This window comes from Hemitrygon akajei, chromosome 1, assembly GCF_048418815.1.
Source record: "Hemitrygon akajei chromosome 1, sHemAka1.3, whole genome shotgun sequence".
NCBI classification, from domain to species: Eukaryota; Metazoa; Chordata; class Chondrichthyes; order Myliobatiformes; family Dasyatidae; genus Hemitrygon; species Hemitrygon akajei.
The window spans coordinates 215,583,464-215,603,477 of record NC_133124.1 but is presented as its reverse complement, the minus strand read 5'-3'; the positions used below and the strand labels follow the sequence as shown (position 1 = coordinate 215,603,477).

The 20,014-nt window shown below is 43.8% G+C and overlaps 1 protein-coding gene across 5 annotated transcripts in view; it reads left to right on the top strand.

The window, feature by feature from the left end:
* Positions 1-20,014, top strand: part of LOC140735561 (zinc finger MIZ domain-containing protein 1-like) — a 241,122-nt gene that overhangs the window by 132,570 nt on the left and 88,538 nt on the right. For 4 of the 5 annotated variants that reach the window (XM_073060760.1, XM_073060768.1, XM_073060776.1 and 1 more), the window contains 2 exons: positions 5,750-5,867; positions 18,378-18,586. In XM_073060760.1, coding sequence (XP_072916861.1) covers positions 5,750-5,867; positions 18,378-18,586 — 327 coding nt within the window. The remainder of the gene's footprint in view (positions 1-5,749; positions 5,868-18,377; positions 18,587-20,014) is intronic. The other variant, XM_073060794.1, reaches the window with a different exon arrangement.

The window sequence follows — 20,014 nt, the reverse complement described above, 5'->3', positions numbered from 1 at the left end:
CAGGAACGGTCTTTTCATGAGCATGCTGTCCTTGCCCTCATTTGTAGTTGAGGTCATGAGTTTGGGGGATGTTGAGTGACTATAGTTCAATTTTTAAGTTTCTTTTATGGAGATACATTCCCATTCCGATATGTCCATCCATGGCCTCCTCCACTGTTGTGATGAGACCACACTTAGGTTGGAGGAACAACACCTTGTATTCCGTTTGGGTAGCTTCTAACCCGATGGCATGACCATTGATTTTTTTTGAGCTTCTGCTACTGCCCCCCCTTCACCATTTCCTAGCCCCTTTTCCCTCTCTCAGCATATCTCTTTACCTTCCCGTTGCCTCCCTCTGGCGCTTCCCCCCCCCCCCCGCTTTTCTTTCTTCCACGGCCTTCTGTCTTTCACCAATTTACTTCCCAGCTCTTTACTTCATCCCTCCATCTTCAGGTTTCTCTCTTCCCTCCCTCCCCCCAGCCTTTCAAATCTCCTCCTCAGCTTTTCTTCTCCAATCCTGCCAAAGGGTTTAGGCCGAAACATCGACTTTATATTCTTTTTCCAGATGCTGCCTGGCCTGCTGAGTTCCTTCCGTATTTTGTGTGTTTTGCACATTTTGTCATCCTTTTGCACGTCGGTGGTTTGTCAGTCGTTGCTTGTGTATAGTTTTTCATAAATTCTATTGTATTTCTTTGTTTTCTGGTGAATGCCTGCAAGAAAATGAATCTCAAGGTAGTATATGGTGACATCTATGAACTTTGTTAATAAAATTACTTGGACTTGGAAAGTGCATGCTCTCTGGATGCAAAAGGGTAATTGTGGTGACTGACATGTCCCTTTTACACAGAGTGGTGAAGCGTAATTCACATTGAGTATGATTAGCTCCCTTCGATAAGCAGCACAGTGTGTCTCTTCTGCCTCATAATTATCTGACTTCGCTCTCATTACCCATCATCCGTGAAGACCAGGAAGGAACACTTCTCATTGAAATATCCTACTGCCTGAATTGCTAATAAATTCGCTCTGCAGAGGAAGTACTTCCTGCAGCAGTGGGTAAAATTCCACCTACCCCAGAACATACTGGTGCAATTCTGCTCTGCCATCAGAGAGAGCATCCACACATCAGCCACCACTGTCTGGTCTGGTGCAGCATCCTCTCACAGTATACAAAAACTACCACAAACTGTCGGGTCAGCAGAAGGGATCATTGGCTGCAGTCTACCATCACCGCGGGGCTTGTAAGTGTCTCGGATAAACAAGTGGGCAGGAAAGTATCATTGCTGACACCACCCACCCTGCTAACTACCTTTTCAAAAAGCTGCCACTGGGAAGCACTACAGGGCTGATAAAACAAAAACTTAAAAGCTTCGTTCCCGAGACAGTTAATCTGGTCAACCATTCTACTTAGATCCCCACAGCCCCCTCTATTACTTTGGTCACAGTACTGCACTGTGAACACTTTTAACCATTTTATATAATGCTGTTCATATTATAAATACGGGCTGGTACTTATGCACATTTAATTCCATATCCATACTTTAAACTCAAACTTATAGATGTAATTCTTTATAATAATAATATTTGTTGGATGTCACACCAACGCGCACAGCAAATTTCTAATACATGTAAATGTATATGATGAATAAAGTTGATCCTTGAACCTTTGAGATTTCTGAGAAAACACAGCAAGCAATCGTGGCCATCATCTTAAACAGAACACTTGAGGAGTTCTGGTAAATATTCCCACAATCCTACACTGCCAAGAAGTTTTATTAACTTTAAGTAGATTGTTCAACAGGCAGGATGTAGAGCTGGGTAGGGGGGCAGGAGATGTGTATTGAATTGAATTGACTTCATTTCTTGCATCCTTCAGGTACATGAGGAGTAAAAATCTTTACGTTGTGTCTCCATCTAAATGTGCAATCATAGTAATTTATAATAAATAGAACAGCCAATGTAATATAGAGAACACTCAAGTCAGTGTGAGTTCATCAGTCTGATGACCTGGTGGAAGAAGCTGTCCCGGAGCCTGTTGGTCCTGGCTTTTATGCTGCGATACTGCTTCCCGGATGACAGCAGCTGGAATAGATTGTGGTTGGGATGGCTTGGGTCCCCAATGATCCTCTGGCCCCTTTTTACACACCTGTCCTTGTAAATGTCCTGAATCATGGGAAGTTCACACCTACAGATGTGCTGGGCTGTCCATTCCACCCTCTGCAGAGTTCTGCGATTAAGGGATGTACAGTTCCCATACCAGGCAGTGATGCAGCCAGTCAGGATGCTCTCAATTATGACCCTGGAGAAGTTTCTTGGGATTTGGGGGCCCATACCAAACTTCCTCAACTGTCTGAGGTGAAAGAGGCTTTGTTGTGCTACAGACCACATGAGGTCCTCAGTGATGTGGATGCTGAGGAACCCTCAACCCCAGATCTATTGATGTCAATAGGGGTTAGCCTGTCTCCATTCCTCCTGTAATCCACAACCAGCTCCTGTGTTTTTGTGACATTGAGGGAGAAGTTGTTTTCTTGACACCACTGTGTCAGAGAGATCGGGGGGGTGGGGGAGAAGCAGTGATATATTAATTCAACCAAACTTTATATTGATGAAGTATCTCATTGAATCAAGCTACAATTTTTATTATTTTACTTCGTCCAAGTTTGACAATTTGAAAACTATTTGGTAATTTTAAATTTTTGCTGTAATTGTCTGTCTTTTAATGTGCCTGTGTTTTGTTGGAAACCATTTATCATGAAGTTACATCCAGATAATGCCTGTCTTAATCTATTAATACCTATCTTTTCCAGCAGAATCTCAAGACATCATTTTGATTATGCAGATATCACCTTTTTTAAGCTGTTTAGAGTGAAGTTCAACTAACTTAACTAATATTCCAGTGGATGGTTTCACCTTTTTCTAGTAATATTTGACAGATCTTCACCATTTGATGCTTAGTATAGTTGATCAAAACCCAAGACCAGTTAAAGCCTGAATTGAAGGTAATTTCCAAGGACAAGACCCAAGTTTTGAGACAGGTTGCGCATTGTACTCTGCCCTCCATCTCACCTGGTGTAATTTGATACACAAGAATGCAGAGAAACTGCATTCAGTAGCCAGTTAGGTAAAAGAGAGCACCTCGGTATGGTCTTCTGCTGCCGTAGCCCATTCACTTCAAGGTTCGTCATGCTGTGCTTCCAGAGATGCTGTTCTACACATCACTGTTGTAATGTGTGGTTATTTGAGTGACTGCCAGCAATAACCAGTCTGGCTATTCTCTTCTGACCTCTCTCATTAACAAGGCGTTTTCTCCAACAGAACTGCTGCTCACTGATGTTTTTAGTTTTCACAGCATTCTTTGCAAAATCAGGAGACTGTTGCGCGACCAGCAGTTTCTTAGATACACAAACCACCCATCTGGCACCAACAATCATTCCACAGTTAAAAGTCACTTAGAGCATATTTCTTCCCCATTCTTTTATTCGGTCTGAGCAACAACTGAACCTCTTGACCATGTCTGCATGCTTTAATGCACTGAGTTGCTGCCACATGATTGGCTGATTAGATATTTGGCTCAACGAGCAGGTGTACCTAATAAAGTGGCCAGCGAGTTTACAAAGTGAGTGTGTAAAAACCATAGAAGCAGATAAATAATTGAGTGGAGGAGAACAAAGGAATGGGTTACAGATTGCAGATGACAGATGAACACACGTACACTGTGCTGACTAGGGCAGCATCACTGGGTGGGGAGGGGGAAGAATTAGTGATGTATGTTAGGTTAAAACCCGGCATCAATGGACTGCAGTAGCTGGGATCTGGAGTATCGTAGACAATTCCTTTCTACCCCCCCCCCCCCCCCGCCCCCAAACAGATGCCTCTCAACCTGCTGAGTTCCTCCAGCTGATTGCTTGCAGCTCCAGATTCCCTCCAGCATCTGCAGTCTTTCCTGTCTCTGCAGGGTTCTCTTACCTTTCAGAATCTCAGGCCCGTGTGAAGTTACCCTGCCGTCCAGCTACAAAGCGAAGCTCCAATTTTGATTCGATGAACAGATATTACCGCGTTGATTTATTTATGCAGTAGGGGAATTTGAAGCGCCAGCTATTTCCAATTAGGAGAGGAGATTTGTGTTTACCTACTGAGAACAGGGTTTGTGTTGCTGGAACCGTTTCTGTTGATTTCCCTTCACGGCAAGTGAGGGAGGAGACAATTACTTCCTTGGCTCACTCTGGATTTTGCTGCCTCACCTACTATATGCTTCTTGATTCCTTCATTTCAAATACAGGCTGTTACCTGGTTAGTGTAGTTGCGTGAATGAAGTCACTGGAGAAAAGTACTGGTAGCCGTGAAGCAGCCTCTTTATTCGACAAAAGGTACAACAGGCATCATATGGAGACGCTTTCAGTAGAAAGGTCTGTTTGGCCCATTGTTGGGCTCGGTGTTTTACGTACTAAGCATCGAAGATCAATTCCATATTTACAATGCATCCACAATGATTTCTTTGAAACTACACACAAACTTCACACCTCCTGATTTACACCCACAGCACAGACATCCAGTGAATTTTAATCAGCATCGTCTGGTCTGGGATTCAAATATTTTAGCAACCGATTGTTCAGAGCTGCATTTTAAATCAAATCTACTATTTATATTCAGATTTAAAGATTGGTGGCTGAAGTCATTTGCTAATTGTAAATGTGCTAAGCCCAGAAAACACTCAAAACAGTTAGTTCAACGTGAAGTAACAGAACCCATAGCTCAGTAATAGATCTCCACAGGTTATTCGATTAAAGAGTACTGCTGATTACTGGCACGATGGGGCCATTCTCAGGTTGGAGGGGCAATACCTCACGTTCATGCCTTCAACCTGATGGCACAAAGGTTCAAGGGGGATGTGAGGGGTAAGGTTTTTTTTACTCAGAGAGTGGTGGATGCCTGGTGTGGTGGTAGAGGCAAATACATTAGAGGCTTTTAAGAGCCATTTGGATAAGCATGTGAAGATGGAGGGATACGGACAAGGTGTAGGTAGGGCGGCTTAGTATTTGGGTGTTCTTGTTCTTTATCTGGTTTGGCACAACTTTGTGAGTTGAATGTCCTGTCCCTGTGCTGTACTGTAATATGTTCGGGTCATCTCTTTTTCCTTCCCCCTTCTCTCTTCTCCCGTTCCCCATTCTGGCTCCCTACTTAACCTCTTCCCTTCTCCTCAGCTACCCACCACCTCGTCCTGCTGCCCCTTCTCCTTCCCTCTCTCCCGTGGTCCACTCTCCTCTCCAATCAGGTTCCTCCTTCTTCAGTCCTTTACCTTTTCCACCTATCACCTCCCAGCTTCTCACTTTATCCCCCCTTCCCCCCCACTCTCCCCACCCACCACCTCTCCCAACTGGCTTCACTCATCACCTTCCATCTTCCTCTTCTCCCTCCACCCTCGCCCTCCCTCCTTATTCCTGCTCTTTTCCCCTTCCTTCCCGGTCTTGATGAAGGTTCTTGGCCCCTAACATTCCCCTCCATAGGTGATGCTTACCTGCTGGATTCCTCCAGCATTTTGTGGTGTGTGTTACTCTGGATAATAGATGCTGATTATTACGTTAAAGTGGTTTGGGGATCTTTTTTTCATTGTGCAATGGACAGAAGTGAACGATGAAGGTTGCATTTTCATAATCCTTCGAGTGCTAAATGTAAGCACGTTGTTTTTTTTTTCTGTCTCTTTTTAATTGCAACACGAGAGAGCCAACATTTGCGGCCACACTGACAGCTGCTGTCTTTTCCCTTCCTTCCTCAGTGATGGGTCATTCACATACAGTGATTCTGTTTCTTGGCAACAGAACACCAATCAGCCTCCAGGTTCGCTCTCTGTGGTAACTACAGTGTGGGGAGTCAATAATCCATCTCAGAGTCAGGTAAAATTCATTCCATTTCTAGGGTTGCCTCGATATTTGAACTCTGTTCGGCTCCTGCTGCCTGTGCGGTAATTCCAGCGCATGACGCCACAGGCGCTCAGGGTTGTGGCCACGGCGTGGGAGGAAGTGAGCGTGTAGCTTTTCTTGCTGCTCCACTAAATGTGGTTGCAATTTTACACCTTTTGCCTCTTTTTGTTCGCGCTCTCTACTGAGAAGACCGGTCTGTGCATTTGGGAACATGAGGCTGTACTAATCTGACCTCCCAGTTTCTCCTCTGCATGGAGGTTACATCATAGAACATAGACTATTATAGTACAGTACTGGCCCTTTGGCTCACGATGTTGTGCCAACCTTTTAGCCTACTCCAAGATCATTCTAACCCCTTCCCTCCCAGATAACCCTCCATTTTTCTTTCATCCCTGTGCCTACGTAAGTGTTTTTTAAATGCAACAAATGCATCAGCCTCTACCATCACCCCTGGCAGGGCCTTGTACAAATCCACAACTCCGTGTAATAAAACTACCTCTGACGTCCTCCGGAATACTTAAAATTATGCCCCCTTGCATTAGCCAAGGAGAAAAGTCTCTGGCTATCCGCTCAATCTGTGCCTCTTATCGTCTTGTATAGCTCTATCGAGTCAACTCACATCCTCCTTTGCTCCAAAAAGAAAAGCCCTTTCTTGCTCAACCTATCGTCATAATCCAGGCAGCATCCTGGTAAATCCCCCCGCACCTTCTCTACATTCTTCCTGTAATAGGAATGTGGAAGCTTTGGAGGAGACTTGTCAGGATTTCCATAGAAATAGGATTAGACCTTAAAGAACTCACAGGTACTAATTCTGTTCGTCTTTCTGCATGGAACAGACCTAAGACCATCAAGCATAGGAACAAAACTAGGCCATTCAGCCCATTGAGTCTGCGCCCTCACTCGATCATGTCTGACTTACTATCCCTCTCAACCCCATTCCCCTGCCTACTTCCCATAACCTTCGACACCCTAACTAATTATGAACATCTCAGGTTTCACTTTAAATATAAACACCACACTTATCAACATGCTTATTATGTGATTGACCAGGATTATTTTAGCAAGGATTTAAAAGATCAATTTCACTACTGAATGGATTAAAAAGCAAAACCACAAAGGCAATAATCTCTAGATTACTAAGAACAGCCTGCAACTTGGCATCGGATCAAACAGATTGGAGCGCTTGGAAGACGGTGTGGGAGATGGGGTTTCAGTTAGTAGAAACTTGCACCAATTCTGAGGGAAGAGAATCACTGTGTTGAGGCGGTTTTCACCCATAAGACATAGGAGTAGAATTAGGCCATTTGTTTCATCGAGTCTGCTCTGTCATTCCATCATGACTGATTTATTACTCCTCTCAATCCCGTTCTCCTGCCTTTTCCCTGTAACCTTTGACACCAAGACGAATCGAGAGCCTCTCAGCCTCCACTTTAAATATACCCAATGACTTGGCCTCCACGGCTGGCTGTGGCAATGAATTCCGCAGATTTACCACCCTCTGGCTAAAGAAATTCCTCTTCATCTCCAATCTAAATGATGTCCCTCTAGTCTGAAGCTGCGCCCTCTGGTGCTAAACTCCACACCCCCCCCCAACCACAGGAAGCATCCTCTCCGCATCCACTATCTAGGCCTTTCAACATCCAGTAAGTTCCACTGAGATTCCTGCCCCCCCCTCACCCCCGTCGTTGTTCTAAACCCAGTGAGTACAGACCCAGAACTTTCAATTGTTCCTCATACATTCAGCCTTTTATTTGTAGGACCGTTCTCATGATCCTTCTCTGGACCCACTCCAGTGCCAGCACATCTGAGACAAGGGGACCAAAACAGCTCATAATACTTCAAATACGATCTGACCAATGCCTTGTAAAGCCTCAGCATTACAACCTTGTTTTCATTTCTAAAAGGTTCAGTGTAGTCCTCTTGAAGTGAATGCTAACATTGCATTTGCCTTCCCTATCACTGACTCAACCTGCAAGTTGATCTTTAGGGAATCCTGTTCTGAATCTCACTGAGTTTCATCCTAATACTATTATGACCCATGGCCAGCGAATTGAAGAACCAAGTGTAGAGAGACTAAATACCAGAGGGGGGGAGGGGGGGTAAAATTTGGGTGAAAGAAAATTAGTATGGACAAGGTAGCAGAGATGTGAGGAATGATAAGCAGAATATGATGGAAAGAGAGGGGTGTCTGGTGATAACAGTGTATGGGATCAAACCAGGTACGAACAAAAAGTAAAAAAAATAATGGTTCTGTCCAAATGAACAAAATATTAGTGTCAGGAATTGATGGTCAATAGAATAGTGATAACTGGATATGATTCAATAATCATGTGTGCTTGATGATTGGAGGCACAGATCAAATGAATATTCAGAGATTTTTCCAAGGGCAAAATGGCCTATAAGAGGAGAATTTTAAGGTGATTGGAGGAAAGTATAGAGGGGCTGTCAGAGGTAGTTTTAGGTAGTGATAGAGGCAGATAATGAGGGACGCTTAAGAAAATCTTAAATAGGGACAGTGGATGACAGAAAAATGGAGTACTATGTGGGAGGGAAGGGTTAGATTGATTCTGGGAGGGTGGCACCATAGTAACTTTGTGGTGACCATAACAATATTACAGCACCAGCAACCTGAGTTCAATTCCTGCTGCTGTCTGTAAGGAGTTCGTACGTTCTCCCTGTGACCGTGTGGGTTTCCTCCCACAGTCCAAAGACATACTGGTTAGTAGGTTAATTGGTCAAATGAGTGTAATTGGGCAGTGCCAGCTCGTTGTGTCGGAAGAGCCTGTTACTGTGCTGTATCTCTGAATAAATAAATAAGCGAGCAGACAGAACAACTCACACAGAATGCTGGAGGAGCTCAGCAGGTCAGGCAGCATCTATGGAATTGAATAAACAGTCGATGTTTTGGGCTGAGACCCTTTATCAGGACTGTAGTTGGTACTCGACCAAACCAATACCGCTGTTTGAGGACGTGCGTGGTGAGTTATTCTGCTTGTCAGGCTTTCTAATCCAATAATAATCATGTTCAAAGTTGAAGGAAAGTATTCGATCCTTTATTAAACAACTAGCATATCTCGAAGTGATAAAACGAATGAAACCAGTGATATTAAAGGTGCTTAAGCGGTCAGCAAAAAGTTTTCACACTCTGTGGTCTGTAGCTCTAACTGCTGCAGACAAAGCATAAATATGTAACTAAACCCTTCCCTTTTACTGGGCCCCAACCCACATGACTAACTATCATAATAAACGTGCAACACAAAATACAATGCAGTGGAAAACTGCACGGCTCCTACAAGGACAAAGAAGAAATAGATAGATGAATGAATTGGAGTTAAAAGGGTTGGCAGGACGCTGTGGGCCGAAGGGCCTGTACTGTGCAGCAGTGTCTCATGTTGTGTGTTCTCTTAATTGTAGAGTCTTGGGGTTGCAGAGTATTTTCTTGATACTTTGCAGCAGTAGACAGGATGGAAAAGGAGCTGGGGTAACTCTGTTAATGAATGTTAACATTGGATCAGTGGTGGGAAATGATCTCGTCTCCGGAAGTTCGACAGTAGATTATTTTAGGATGGAGATAAGAAGAAACGGAGGAAATAAATCATTAGCAAATGAGTAAGGGGTGGATAAGGAAATAAAGACATTTAAGTATGGCGTATCTGTCATTACAATAGACAGTGCAGAACTTTCCTAAACAATGGGAACTTAACAAAACAATCATGTGTATTCGAGGAAGTGAATTCAGCAGTTCTCTGGGATTAAGGGCTGATAGTCCATGTCGTAGGATTCGGAAACAAGTGGCTACAGAGATGATGGGTGCATTCTTCCTGATCTTCCAAAGTCTCACTAGGTTTCGGGAAGGACCCAGTTGATTGGAAAACTTGCAGAAAGGAGAGAGAGGGAAAGCAACAGGCTACAGTTTTATTGAGATACAGCGTGGTTAGGCCCTTCTAGCCCTTCGAACCGAGTCGTCCAGCAACCCCCAATTTAACCCTAGCCTAAACACAGGACAATTAACCATGACCAATTAACCTACCAACTGATACGTCTTTGGGCTGTGGGAGGAAACCAGAGCACCCAGTGGAAACCCACGTGGTTACGGGGAGAATGTACAGACTCCTTCCAGGCAGTGGCGGGAATTGATTGCCGGTACTGTAAAGCGTTGTGCTAACCATGATGCTACCGTGCCGTGGAGCGCATGCTCTCCCCGTGACTGCATGGGTTTCCTCCCACAGTCCAAAGGCATTTCTGTTGTAAGGTTAATTGGGCACTGTAATTTGTCGAGTGATTAAAATCGCTCGAAGGACCTATTCCATGCTGCATCTCAATAATCTTTTTTAAAGTATAGTTTGAAGTTCACAATTGAAAGTAAACTTATTTTCAAAGTACGTACATGTCACCATATACTATCCTGAGATTCATTTTCTTGCAAGCATTTGCAGTAGAAAAAAACAGAACAGAATCAATGAAAAACTACAAAGACCGACAAACAACCAACGTGCAAAAGACAAACTGTGCAAGTATGGTTAAAAAAAAACAAATAATATTAATTGTAAAGACATAAATAATACGGAGAATGTGAATGTAGAATCCTTGTAAGCCTGTAGAGATTTGGAATCAGTATTGGGGCGAGTGAAGTTGTCTGCATTGCTTCAGGGGGGGGTCTGATGGTTGAAAGGTAATAACTGTGTCTGAACGTGGGGTTGGGGAATGGAACAAGGTTGTCCTAACATCTGTTGGGAAAATGCTGACATCTGTTACTAAAACACTTACAAAGTAATAACTTACTTAAGTAGAGTTAAAAGATGGAAAATTATTCAGTAAGAATTAGTTGAGAATGTAACCAGTAAGGTGTAGCACCATTTTTTTTTACAGTTGAAGCCCACCTGGTTTCCTTGGCTGCATAAGTCTAGGGTAGTGGTCACCAACCTTTTTAAGCCCAAGATCCCCTACCTCGGCCTTAGTGAAAGGCAAGACGGACCCCACATCAATTAGTTACACACATGCGCACCAGGGCAGAAAAGACCGGAAGTAAATCCCCGCAACCCAGAAGTAGAAATAATATATAAACACCAGGGGTACCCACCCTGTTTTTTGCACCACGGACCGGTTTAATATTGATAATATTCTTGCGGACCGGAATACAGCTATACTCGAAGCAGGTTCCTTATGTCCAGTCTATTCTAGTTTTCGTGGCTCTCAGCTTCTGTCCCGCTTGCTCACGTTTTTTCCGCTGAGAAAACTCAGCAGGTTTGTCTTTAAGTGCTGGGTGCTTGGACTCAGGGTACTGAAGCAGTTTTGAGACATTGCCTCATTTAGGCAGCCTCCGGGCCCAAGTCAGACGCCTTGGCCAGGTGCGGCTGGTTGTGGGTAGGGTGAGAGGACAAGGTCAGGGCCGGAGGTCCCCGTACCGGGGCCGTGGCAGTCACAGTCCAGAGAGCAGGGAGCGCGACAGAGCGCCCGCCAGCCCCCCCCCCCCGTAGGATCTATCGGCCGACAAATCTTTGTTTCAGTAGCTCGCAGCGCGGTGGCTGCCCTGATACTTATGAAACGCTGAGTCCGAATTAGGTCGTCTGCGAATATTTTAGCACCGAGTTCCCCATGAACATTCGGTGTGCTAAACAGGTTCAGAGGCAGCTCTCCAGGCCAGTAGCGACGGCACTTCCCACCGGCCGCCCGAGGCCAACCGGTGATCCCTGGCGCGAGGGTGTCACTGCGTTTAGTCGCCTGATGACTTTGCATGGGTTCAAGTTCAACAGTGGGCTGACAGGGAGTGAGGAAAAGTGCAGCTGACTCATATTGTTTCTCCGCGGCCCGGTGGTTGGGGACCACTGAATTACACTGTGTAGTGCGTGGCGGGGGAGCTGCACGCATGCGCACTGGGCAGAAAGAACGGAACTAAAACCCCGCAACCCGGAAACAATCTCTCAACAGTATTTGTGTATTTATTTTCCTTTTTTTTGGGATCAACTGGGAAAGTCTCAAAGATCGACTAGTCAATCACGACCGACGGGTTGGCGACCACTAGTCTAGGGAGTACACACTCCGGTCCTGCCCAGCCCGCGAGATTGAGACAGCTCATCCCACCCCAAACCCCGGTTTGTGAGGATGCTGTGTGATCTGCTGCCCTGTTGCAACTCAGTGCCAAGAAATAACGGACAGTACACTGCATATGATTGAAGGAATTATATTTTTGAATCTTAACTAAAGGGTTAGTAAAGAAAAAAACAAAAAGGGCCCATTATAATTAAAGCAGTCAAATGTGCACCAGTTGGAGCTCAAATATTCCAAAAGTCATATTCACTGATCCTAAGTAGACCCCGGCACCTGACTCCATCGCATCACAGTCCCCCACCGGGTCGAATCCTACAATTGGTTCTCTCCAGCGATTCATCAACTGCTGAACAAATGCCCCCCCAGTTCACACCGGTGTCAGGCACACAACACAAAAACCCACTCCCCTAATTGGACGGCTCACATTCCCAAGCACCCGTTATCTCTCACCTTAACCCAAACATGGCTGCTACAGAATGACCATTATGTTAGCAGCGAAACCTCTCCCAGGGTGTTAACTCACATTCCAAATAGGATTTTGGATAAGGTACTGAAGTATAGCTCAAAGTAAAATTTATTATCGCAGTACATAAATGTCACCACATACAATCATGAGATTCTTTTTCCTGTGGGAAGACTTAGAAAATCTATAGAACAGTAACTGTAAACAGGATCAATGAACAACAAACTGTGCAAATGCAAATATAAATAAATAACGTGAGCATGAAATAACAAGGAAGAATCTTTAAGTGAGACCATTGGTTCTGGTAACACCAGAAATAGAATGAATGTAGTTATCCTCTTTAGTTCAAGAGCCTGATGTTTGAGGGGTAGTAACTGTTCTTGAACTTGGTGGTGCGAGTCCTGAGGCTGCTGTACCTTCTACCTGATGGCAGTAATGAGAAGAGAGCATGAACTGGGTGGTGGGATCTCTGATGATAGATGCTGCTTTCCACATTTCATGTAGATGTGCTCAATAGTTTGGAGGGCTTTACCCATGATGTACTGGGCCAAATCCACTTGGGATATTACTGCATAAAATAAGGACTCATAGTGTTGCAGATGATAGAATAACGTGAAGAAGAGAATGGCACAGACAAAATGCTGGAGGAACTCAGCATCTGTGGAAACAAATAAATAGTCAATGTTTCGAGCCGAGACCTTTCTTCAGCACTGGTGAAGGGTCTCAGCCTGAAACGTCGACTGTTTGTTCCCAAACATGAATACTCGCTTGAGCCTGCTGAGTTCCTCCAGCGTTTTCTGTGTTGCTGTAGGTTTCCTGCATCTATAAAACCTCTTGTGTTTATGGAGAAGAGAAGATTGAATCACTGACAGAGAGAAAAGGGTCAAGGTTAATGGGTCAAACTGTAACTAGTCAGGTAATACAGGGATCCATACGAGGACCTCTGTTGTTTACAATTTATAGTTTAGATATAGAAGCCAAGTGTATTACATCCAAATGATGCAATAAGTGACAAAGCAAATTGTGAGAACTCAACTTTCATAAGTCAGAGTATTGAGTACAGGAGTTGGGAAATTATGTGGAAATTGTATAAGATGGTGAGGCCTAATTGGGAATATTATGTGCAGGTCTGGTCACCTACCTTCAGGAAAGATATCAGTAAGATTGAAAGAGTACAGGGAAAGTTTACAAGGATGTTGCAGGAACTTGAGAGGAAGTTATAGGGGAAAGTTGAATAGGTTAGGATTAATTCCCTTGAGTGTTGGCGCATGGCCTAGTGGATAAGGCATCAGGTCTAGTGATCTGAAGGTCACTAGTTCGAGCCTCAACTGAGGCAGCGCGTTGTGTCCTTGAGCAAGGCACTTAATAACACATTGCTCTGCGATGACACCGGTGCCAAGCTGCTTGGGTCCTAGTGCCCTTCCCTTGGACAACATCGGTGGTGTGGAGAGGGGAAGGCCTGCAGCTTGGGCAACTGGTCTCCCATACAACCCTGCCCAGGCCTGTGCCCTGGAAACCTTCCAAGGCGCAAATCCATGGTCTCACGAGACTAACGGATGCCTATAAATTCCCTTGAGATTTGATAGAGGTAAACAAAATTATGAGAGACATAGAATATGGGCTTTTTCCACTGAGTTTGGGTGAGACTAGAACAGAGGTTCTAGTTTTAGGGTAAAGGTGAAATATTTAAGGGGAACTTCACTCAGGATAGAGCAATGTGGAATGAGTGTATACATCAGGAAGGGTGCAGGTTTGGTTGCAACATTTAAGAGAAGTTTGGATAAGTACATCGATGGGAAAGGTATGGAGGGCTGTGGTCTAGTCCCAAGTGCAGGTCGATAGCACTAGGTAGAATAACAGTTTATCCTGGACTAGATGGGCAGAAGGGCCTGTTTCTGTGCTATAGTACTCAAAGTTTGGAGTTCCAGCTCCTTGACTGGTTTTCAGAAAAAGAATAGTTACAGAAACAGCAAAGAAGAATCCTTCTGTATCTGTACTCTGCTGACACGCATACACATTCTCTTTCTCTCTCTCACATACACTCTTACTCTCAAGTGTGTGTATGCACACTCTCGCACACATCACTCTCGCATGCTCTCACACATACTTTCACTCTCGAACTCTCACACTCACCTTCCAGCTCTTGCAATACACACAAAATGCCAGAGGAACTCAACAGGTCAGGCAGCATCTATGGAAACGGATAAACAGTCGACGTTTCAGGCTGAGACCCTTCTTCAGAGCTGGAAAGGAAGGGGGAAGATGCCAGAATTAAACGGTGGGGGTAGGGGAAGGAGGTTAACTGGGAGGTGATGGATGAAGCCAGGTGGGTGGGAAAGATCAAGGTCTGGAGGGGAAGGAATCTGATAGGAGACAGACATACTTATTGATCCCGAGGAAAATTGGGTTTCGTTACAGCTGCACCAACCAAGAATAGTGAAGAAATATAGCAACATAAAACCATAAATAATTAAATAATAAGTTACTCATGCCAAGTGGAAATAAGTCCAGGACCAGCCTATTGGCACAGGGTGTCTGACACTCTGAGGGAGGAGTTGTAAAGTTTGATGGCCACAGGTAGGAATGACTTGCTTTGACGCTCAGTGTTACATCTCGGTGGAATAAGTCTCTGGCTGAATGTACTCCTGTGCCTAACCAGTACATTATGGAGTGGATGGGAGTCATTGTCCAAGATGGCATGCAACTTGGACAGCATCCTCTTTTCAGACACCACCGTCAGAGAGTCCAGTTCCACCCCCACAACATCACTGGCCTTACAAATAAGTTTGTGAGAGAATGGATCGTGGGAGAAAGGGAAGGAGGAGGGAACCCAGGGGGCAGTAATAGGCAGGTGAGAAGAAGTGAAAGGACAGAGTGGGGAATAGAAGAAGTTGGCGGGAGGGGGGGGAGAGTGGAATTTTTTTACCAGAAGGAAAAATCGATGTTCATCCCATCAAGTTGGAGGCTAGCCAGATGGAATATAGGGTGTTGCATCATTTTATATTACATTTCTACATAGTCTTGCTCTCCTTTCTCCTTTCCCCTCCCCACCTCCAACCCCTACCCCACCCCTCCACCCTCTCCCCTTAAAGCAGAGGTGATTTTAACCCAGAAAGTGTCTTCCCCTTAGTGTCAGCATTTGGAATGAGAGACATTGATGAATGTTCACAGTTGTGCTGAGGGAACCGCAGTGGTCAGTCAGTTGTGAGTGCAACTAGATCCCACAGCTGGGAAATTTGTTACTGAGTGGACAGCTTTTAGCTATGTTTACTGAAGGATAAATATCTCCCAGAACTTCAGGAAAAACTGCTCATTGATTCAATCTTCAGGATATTTTACAGCTGAGGGAACAATATAAATACAATATTTTTGTTGGTTTTCAGAACTGTACACTTCAGTACAGTTGCATAAATGATTTCATGCCTCAGATACTCTGAGTGAAATATTAATTAATTTCACCATTTCCTATTTATGCCAGTGGGCACCTATTCACAACACAAGGCTGGTGTGTTGATAAGGGTAAGATTTATTTTTTAGCCTTTTTATCGGATTTTAAATGCATCTGGTCTATCGCTGGAGTAGTTGGGGCGGAGTGCCTGCAAATTCACTAGTCCAGTGGAGGCTGGAGGCAGGACAGGATGGCCTGTTCTGGATTTGGAGGACTGTCCTTGTATGTGGGTGAGAGGGAGGATCTGGGCCTTGTTGCTTGTCCTGCCAGGCATTGTGGGCAAGCTGTGTTGGTGCTGGGAAGTGTGGGGTCACTTGTGGGCTGGCCCCAGCACACCCTCGGGTGTGTTGGTTGCTAACTCGAGTGATACGTTTCACTGTATGTTTCGATGTACATTTGATAAATAAATCTAAATCTAAATTTGAATGTGAACCTACCCTTTCCATTCATCACAGTGAGCAGCCAGGATCACTAAAGAACACGGTTGCATCCTTCAAGTTGTCAGGCCAATCAACACCTCTACCTATTAACCACCACCACCACATCCACGTCAGCCACTTTAAATGATTGATTGATTGAGATACAGCGTGGAATAGGCCCTTCCAGTCCTTCGAACCCAACAAGCCCTCTCTCTCCAAATTTAATTCTAGTCTTATCACACCGGCCAGCAACACCCCCAGTTTAATCCTAGTCTTATTAAGATGCCCAGCAACCACATCTCTCCCCCCCCCCCCCACCCAAATTTAATCCTAGCCTAATCTTGGGACAATTTACAACGACCAATTAACCTAGCAACTTAGTACACAGTCTTTGGACTGTGGGAGGAAACCGGAGCACCTGGAGGAAACCCACACAGTCACGGGGAGAACGTGCAAACTCCTTACCAGCAGCATCAGGAATTGAACCCGGGCCACCTGTACTGGAAGGCATTGTGCTGCCATGCCATTCTTACCATTTCCTGTCAGAGTCCTTGTGTTCAGGTATTCCTGCACTGAGTGTCACTTTACATACAGTCTATGTATATTAGTATGTACACGGCCACACTCAAACAGTTACTCGTACATTGTGTTTTTATAGGATTGCTTAAAATCCATATTTATTATGTAGGAATAATCAAAATAGGACATACATGGTAAATGGTAGGGCATTGAAGAATGCAGTAGAACAGTGTGATCTAGGGATAATGGTGCATAGTTCCCTGAAGGTGGAATCTCATGTGGATAGGGTGGTGAAGAAAGCCTTTGGTATGCTGGCCTTTATAAATCAGAGCATTGACGAAAGGTCTCGGCCCAAAACGTCGACAGTGCTTCTTCCTATAGATGCTGCCTGGCCTGCTGTGTTCCATCAGCATTTTGTGTGTGTTGCATTGAGTATAAGAGTTGGGATGTAATGTTAAAATTGTACAAGGCATTGGTAAGGCCAAATTTGGAGTATTGTGTACAGTTCTGGTCACCGAATTATAGGAACGATGTCAACAAAATAGAGAGAGTACAGAGAAGATTTACTAGAATGTTACCTGGGTTTCAGCACCTAAGTTACAGAGAAAGTTTGAACAAGTTAGGTCTTTATTCTTTGGAGTGTAGAAGGTTGAGGGGGGCTTGATAGAGGTATTTAAAATAATGAGGGGGATAGATAGAGTTGACATTGATAGGCTTTTCCCATTGAGAGTAGGGGAGATTCAAACAGGAGGACATGAGTTGAGAGTTAGAGGGCAAAAGTTTAGGGGTAACACGAGGGGGAACTTCTTTACTCAAAGAGTGGTAGCTGTGTGGAACGAACTTCCAGTAGAAGTGGTAGAGGCAGGTTCGATATTGTCATTTAAAGTAAAATTGGATAGGTATATGGACAGGAAGGGAATGGAGGGTTATGGGCTGAGTGCAGGTCGGTGGGACTAGGTGAGAGTAAGCGTTCGGCACGGACTAGAAGGGCCGAGATGGCCTGTTTCCATGCTGTAATTGTTATATGGTTATATGTTTTCATGTGTATTGTGTTTTTTATATTGTATTGGATCTGGAGTAGCAATCATTTCATTCTCCTTTACACAAGGGTACTGAAGAATGACAATAAACAATCTTGAATCTATATATATGTATTTTAAAAAATTATTTGGAGTTAGGCCCTTCCGGCCCAACGAGCCTGTGTTGCCCAATTATACCATGTGACCAATTAACCTACTAACCGGTATGTGTTTGGAATGTGGGAGGAAACTGGAGCACCTGGAGGAAATCTACATGGTCACAGGGAAAATGTGCACTAACTTCACAGACAATGGCAGGAATTGAACCCGGGTGACTGGCGCTGTCTTGTTGTTAATGCTAACTACTACAAATAATATAGTTACAGATTATGAAGTAATTATAATACCGGGGGGAAATGTGGGTCAACATGTGACTGAAATGGAGCTTCACTATTACAGGAATTCTGTGCACGTGTTTCTGTGCTGACGTGCACGATTCAGAAAATGTGAACAAAAAAAAGGCCATTTCACTTGTTTTAAATGTCTACCCTTCTGCCACTTCCACAGGTCCTAGGAAATCCTATGGCCCCTGGGGGCAACTCCAGTGGGAATCACATGACGTCTGGGATACCTGGAAATGGTCCAGGAATGAGCTCTCCACAGTTCATGGGACAGTCGCCATTTCCCGCCTCGGAAACAGGTTCAAGCAAGGGAAACATGCAGCAGAATTTGTACGGACGGCCTAACTATCCGGGAGCAGCAGGATATGGTGGAAGGTAACCAATGCAAGCAGTGAAACAGATATTGAAATTGGTTTTAAGGTTCTGGATTATGGAAGATTTCTTTTGGTCATTAGCAGTGAAATTGTACTCAAGCTACTGGACCTTAATGTGGATGTGGAGGGGATGTTTCCTATAGTGGAGAGTCTAGGAGCGGAGGGCACAGACTCGGAATAGAGGGGTTCCTTCGGAACAGAGATGAGGATTTTCTTCAGCCAGAGGGTGGTGAATCTGTGGAATTCATTGGCACAAGCGGCTGTGGAGGCCAAGTCATTTGGATATTTAAATCAGATGTTGATCGGTTCTTGATTAGGAAGGGCATTAAAGGTTACGGGGAGAAGGCTGTAGAATGGGGTTGAGCACAGTAATAGATCAGCCATGATAGGATGATGGAACAGGTTTGATGGGCTGAATGGCCTAGTTCTGCTCCTGTGTCTGATGATCTGAAGTGCTAGTGTACTGTGGAAGTTGCAACAAGGCAAGTCCAGACAGGGATAGTTCTCAGATAGTGTGCAGTCAGCCTGGTTAAAAGAGCTCTTTAAAGAGTGTAATTTCCTTCTTTTTAAATCTTTTTATTGATTTTAAGAACATAACATAAGTAAAATATAAGTACAAAAAACATTTGAGAGTACACAATAGATTCATTAATAATCAATTATATATTACCAATATAAAAAGTCTCCCAAACTTATAATATTAATATGAAGGATTTAAGACAAAAAGCACAAAAAAACCCCCAAAAAAAGAAAAAAAAAATATAAAAAAAAACTAACATGGGCAATTGTATAATGTTAAGTACACACAGTAGTGCCAATGACTCCGAACCTCCATTTATACAATTCAGGATGGTAACTATAAGGTTCAGGATCAGACCATTTAACTCACATGAAAATGTTGAATAAATGGTCTCCAAGTTTCCTCAAATTTAACTGAGGAGTTAAAGACCACACTTCTAATTTTTTCTAAACTCAAACAGGAAATGGTTTGAGAAAGCCACTGAAATACAGTTGGAGGATTAATTTCTTTCCAGTTCAATAAAATAGATCTTCTAGCCAATAGTGTAGCAAATGCAATCATTCGTTGAGAAGAAGCAGATAAACAGATATTATCTATCATAGGTAGACCAAAAATTGCAGTAAAAGGATGTGGTTGAAGATTAATATTTAAAACTCTTGAAATGATATTAAAAATATCCTTCCAATAGCTTTGTAAGCAAGGACAAGACCAAAACATATGAGTCAATGTAGCAATATCAGAATGACATCTATCACAGGTTGGATTAACATAAGAATAAAATCGAGCAATTTTATTTTTAGACATATGGGCTCTGTGTACAACCTTGAATTGTATTAGAGCATGTTTAGCACAAATAGAGGATGAGTTTACCAATAATAAAATTTTTTCCCATTGCTCAGTAGATATAGG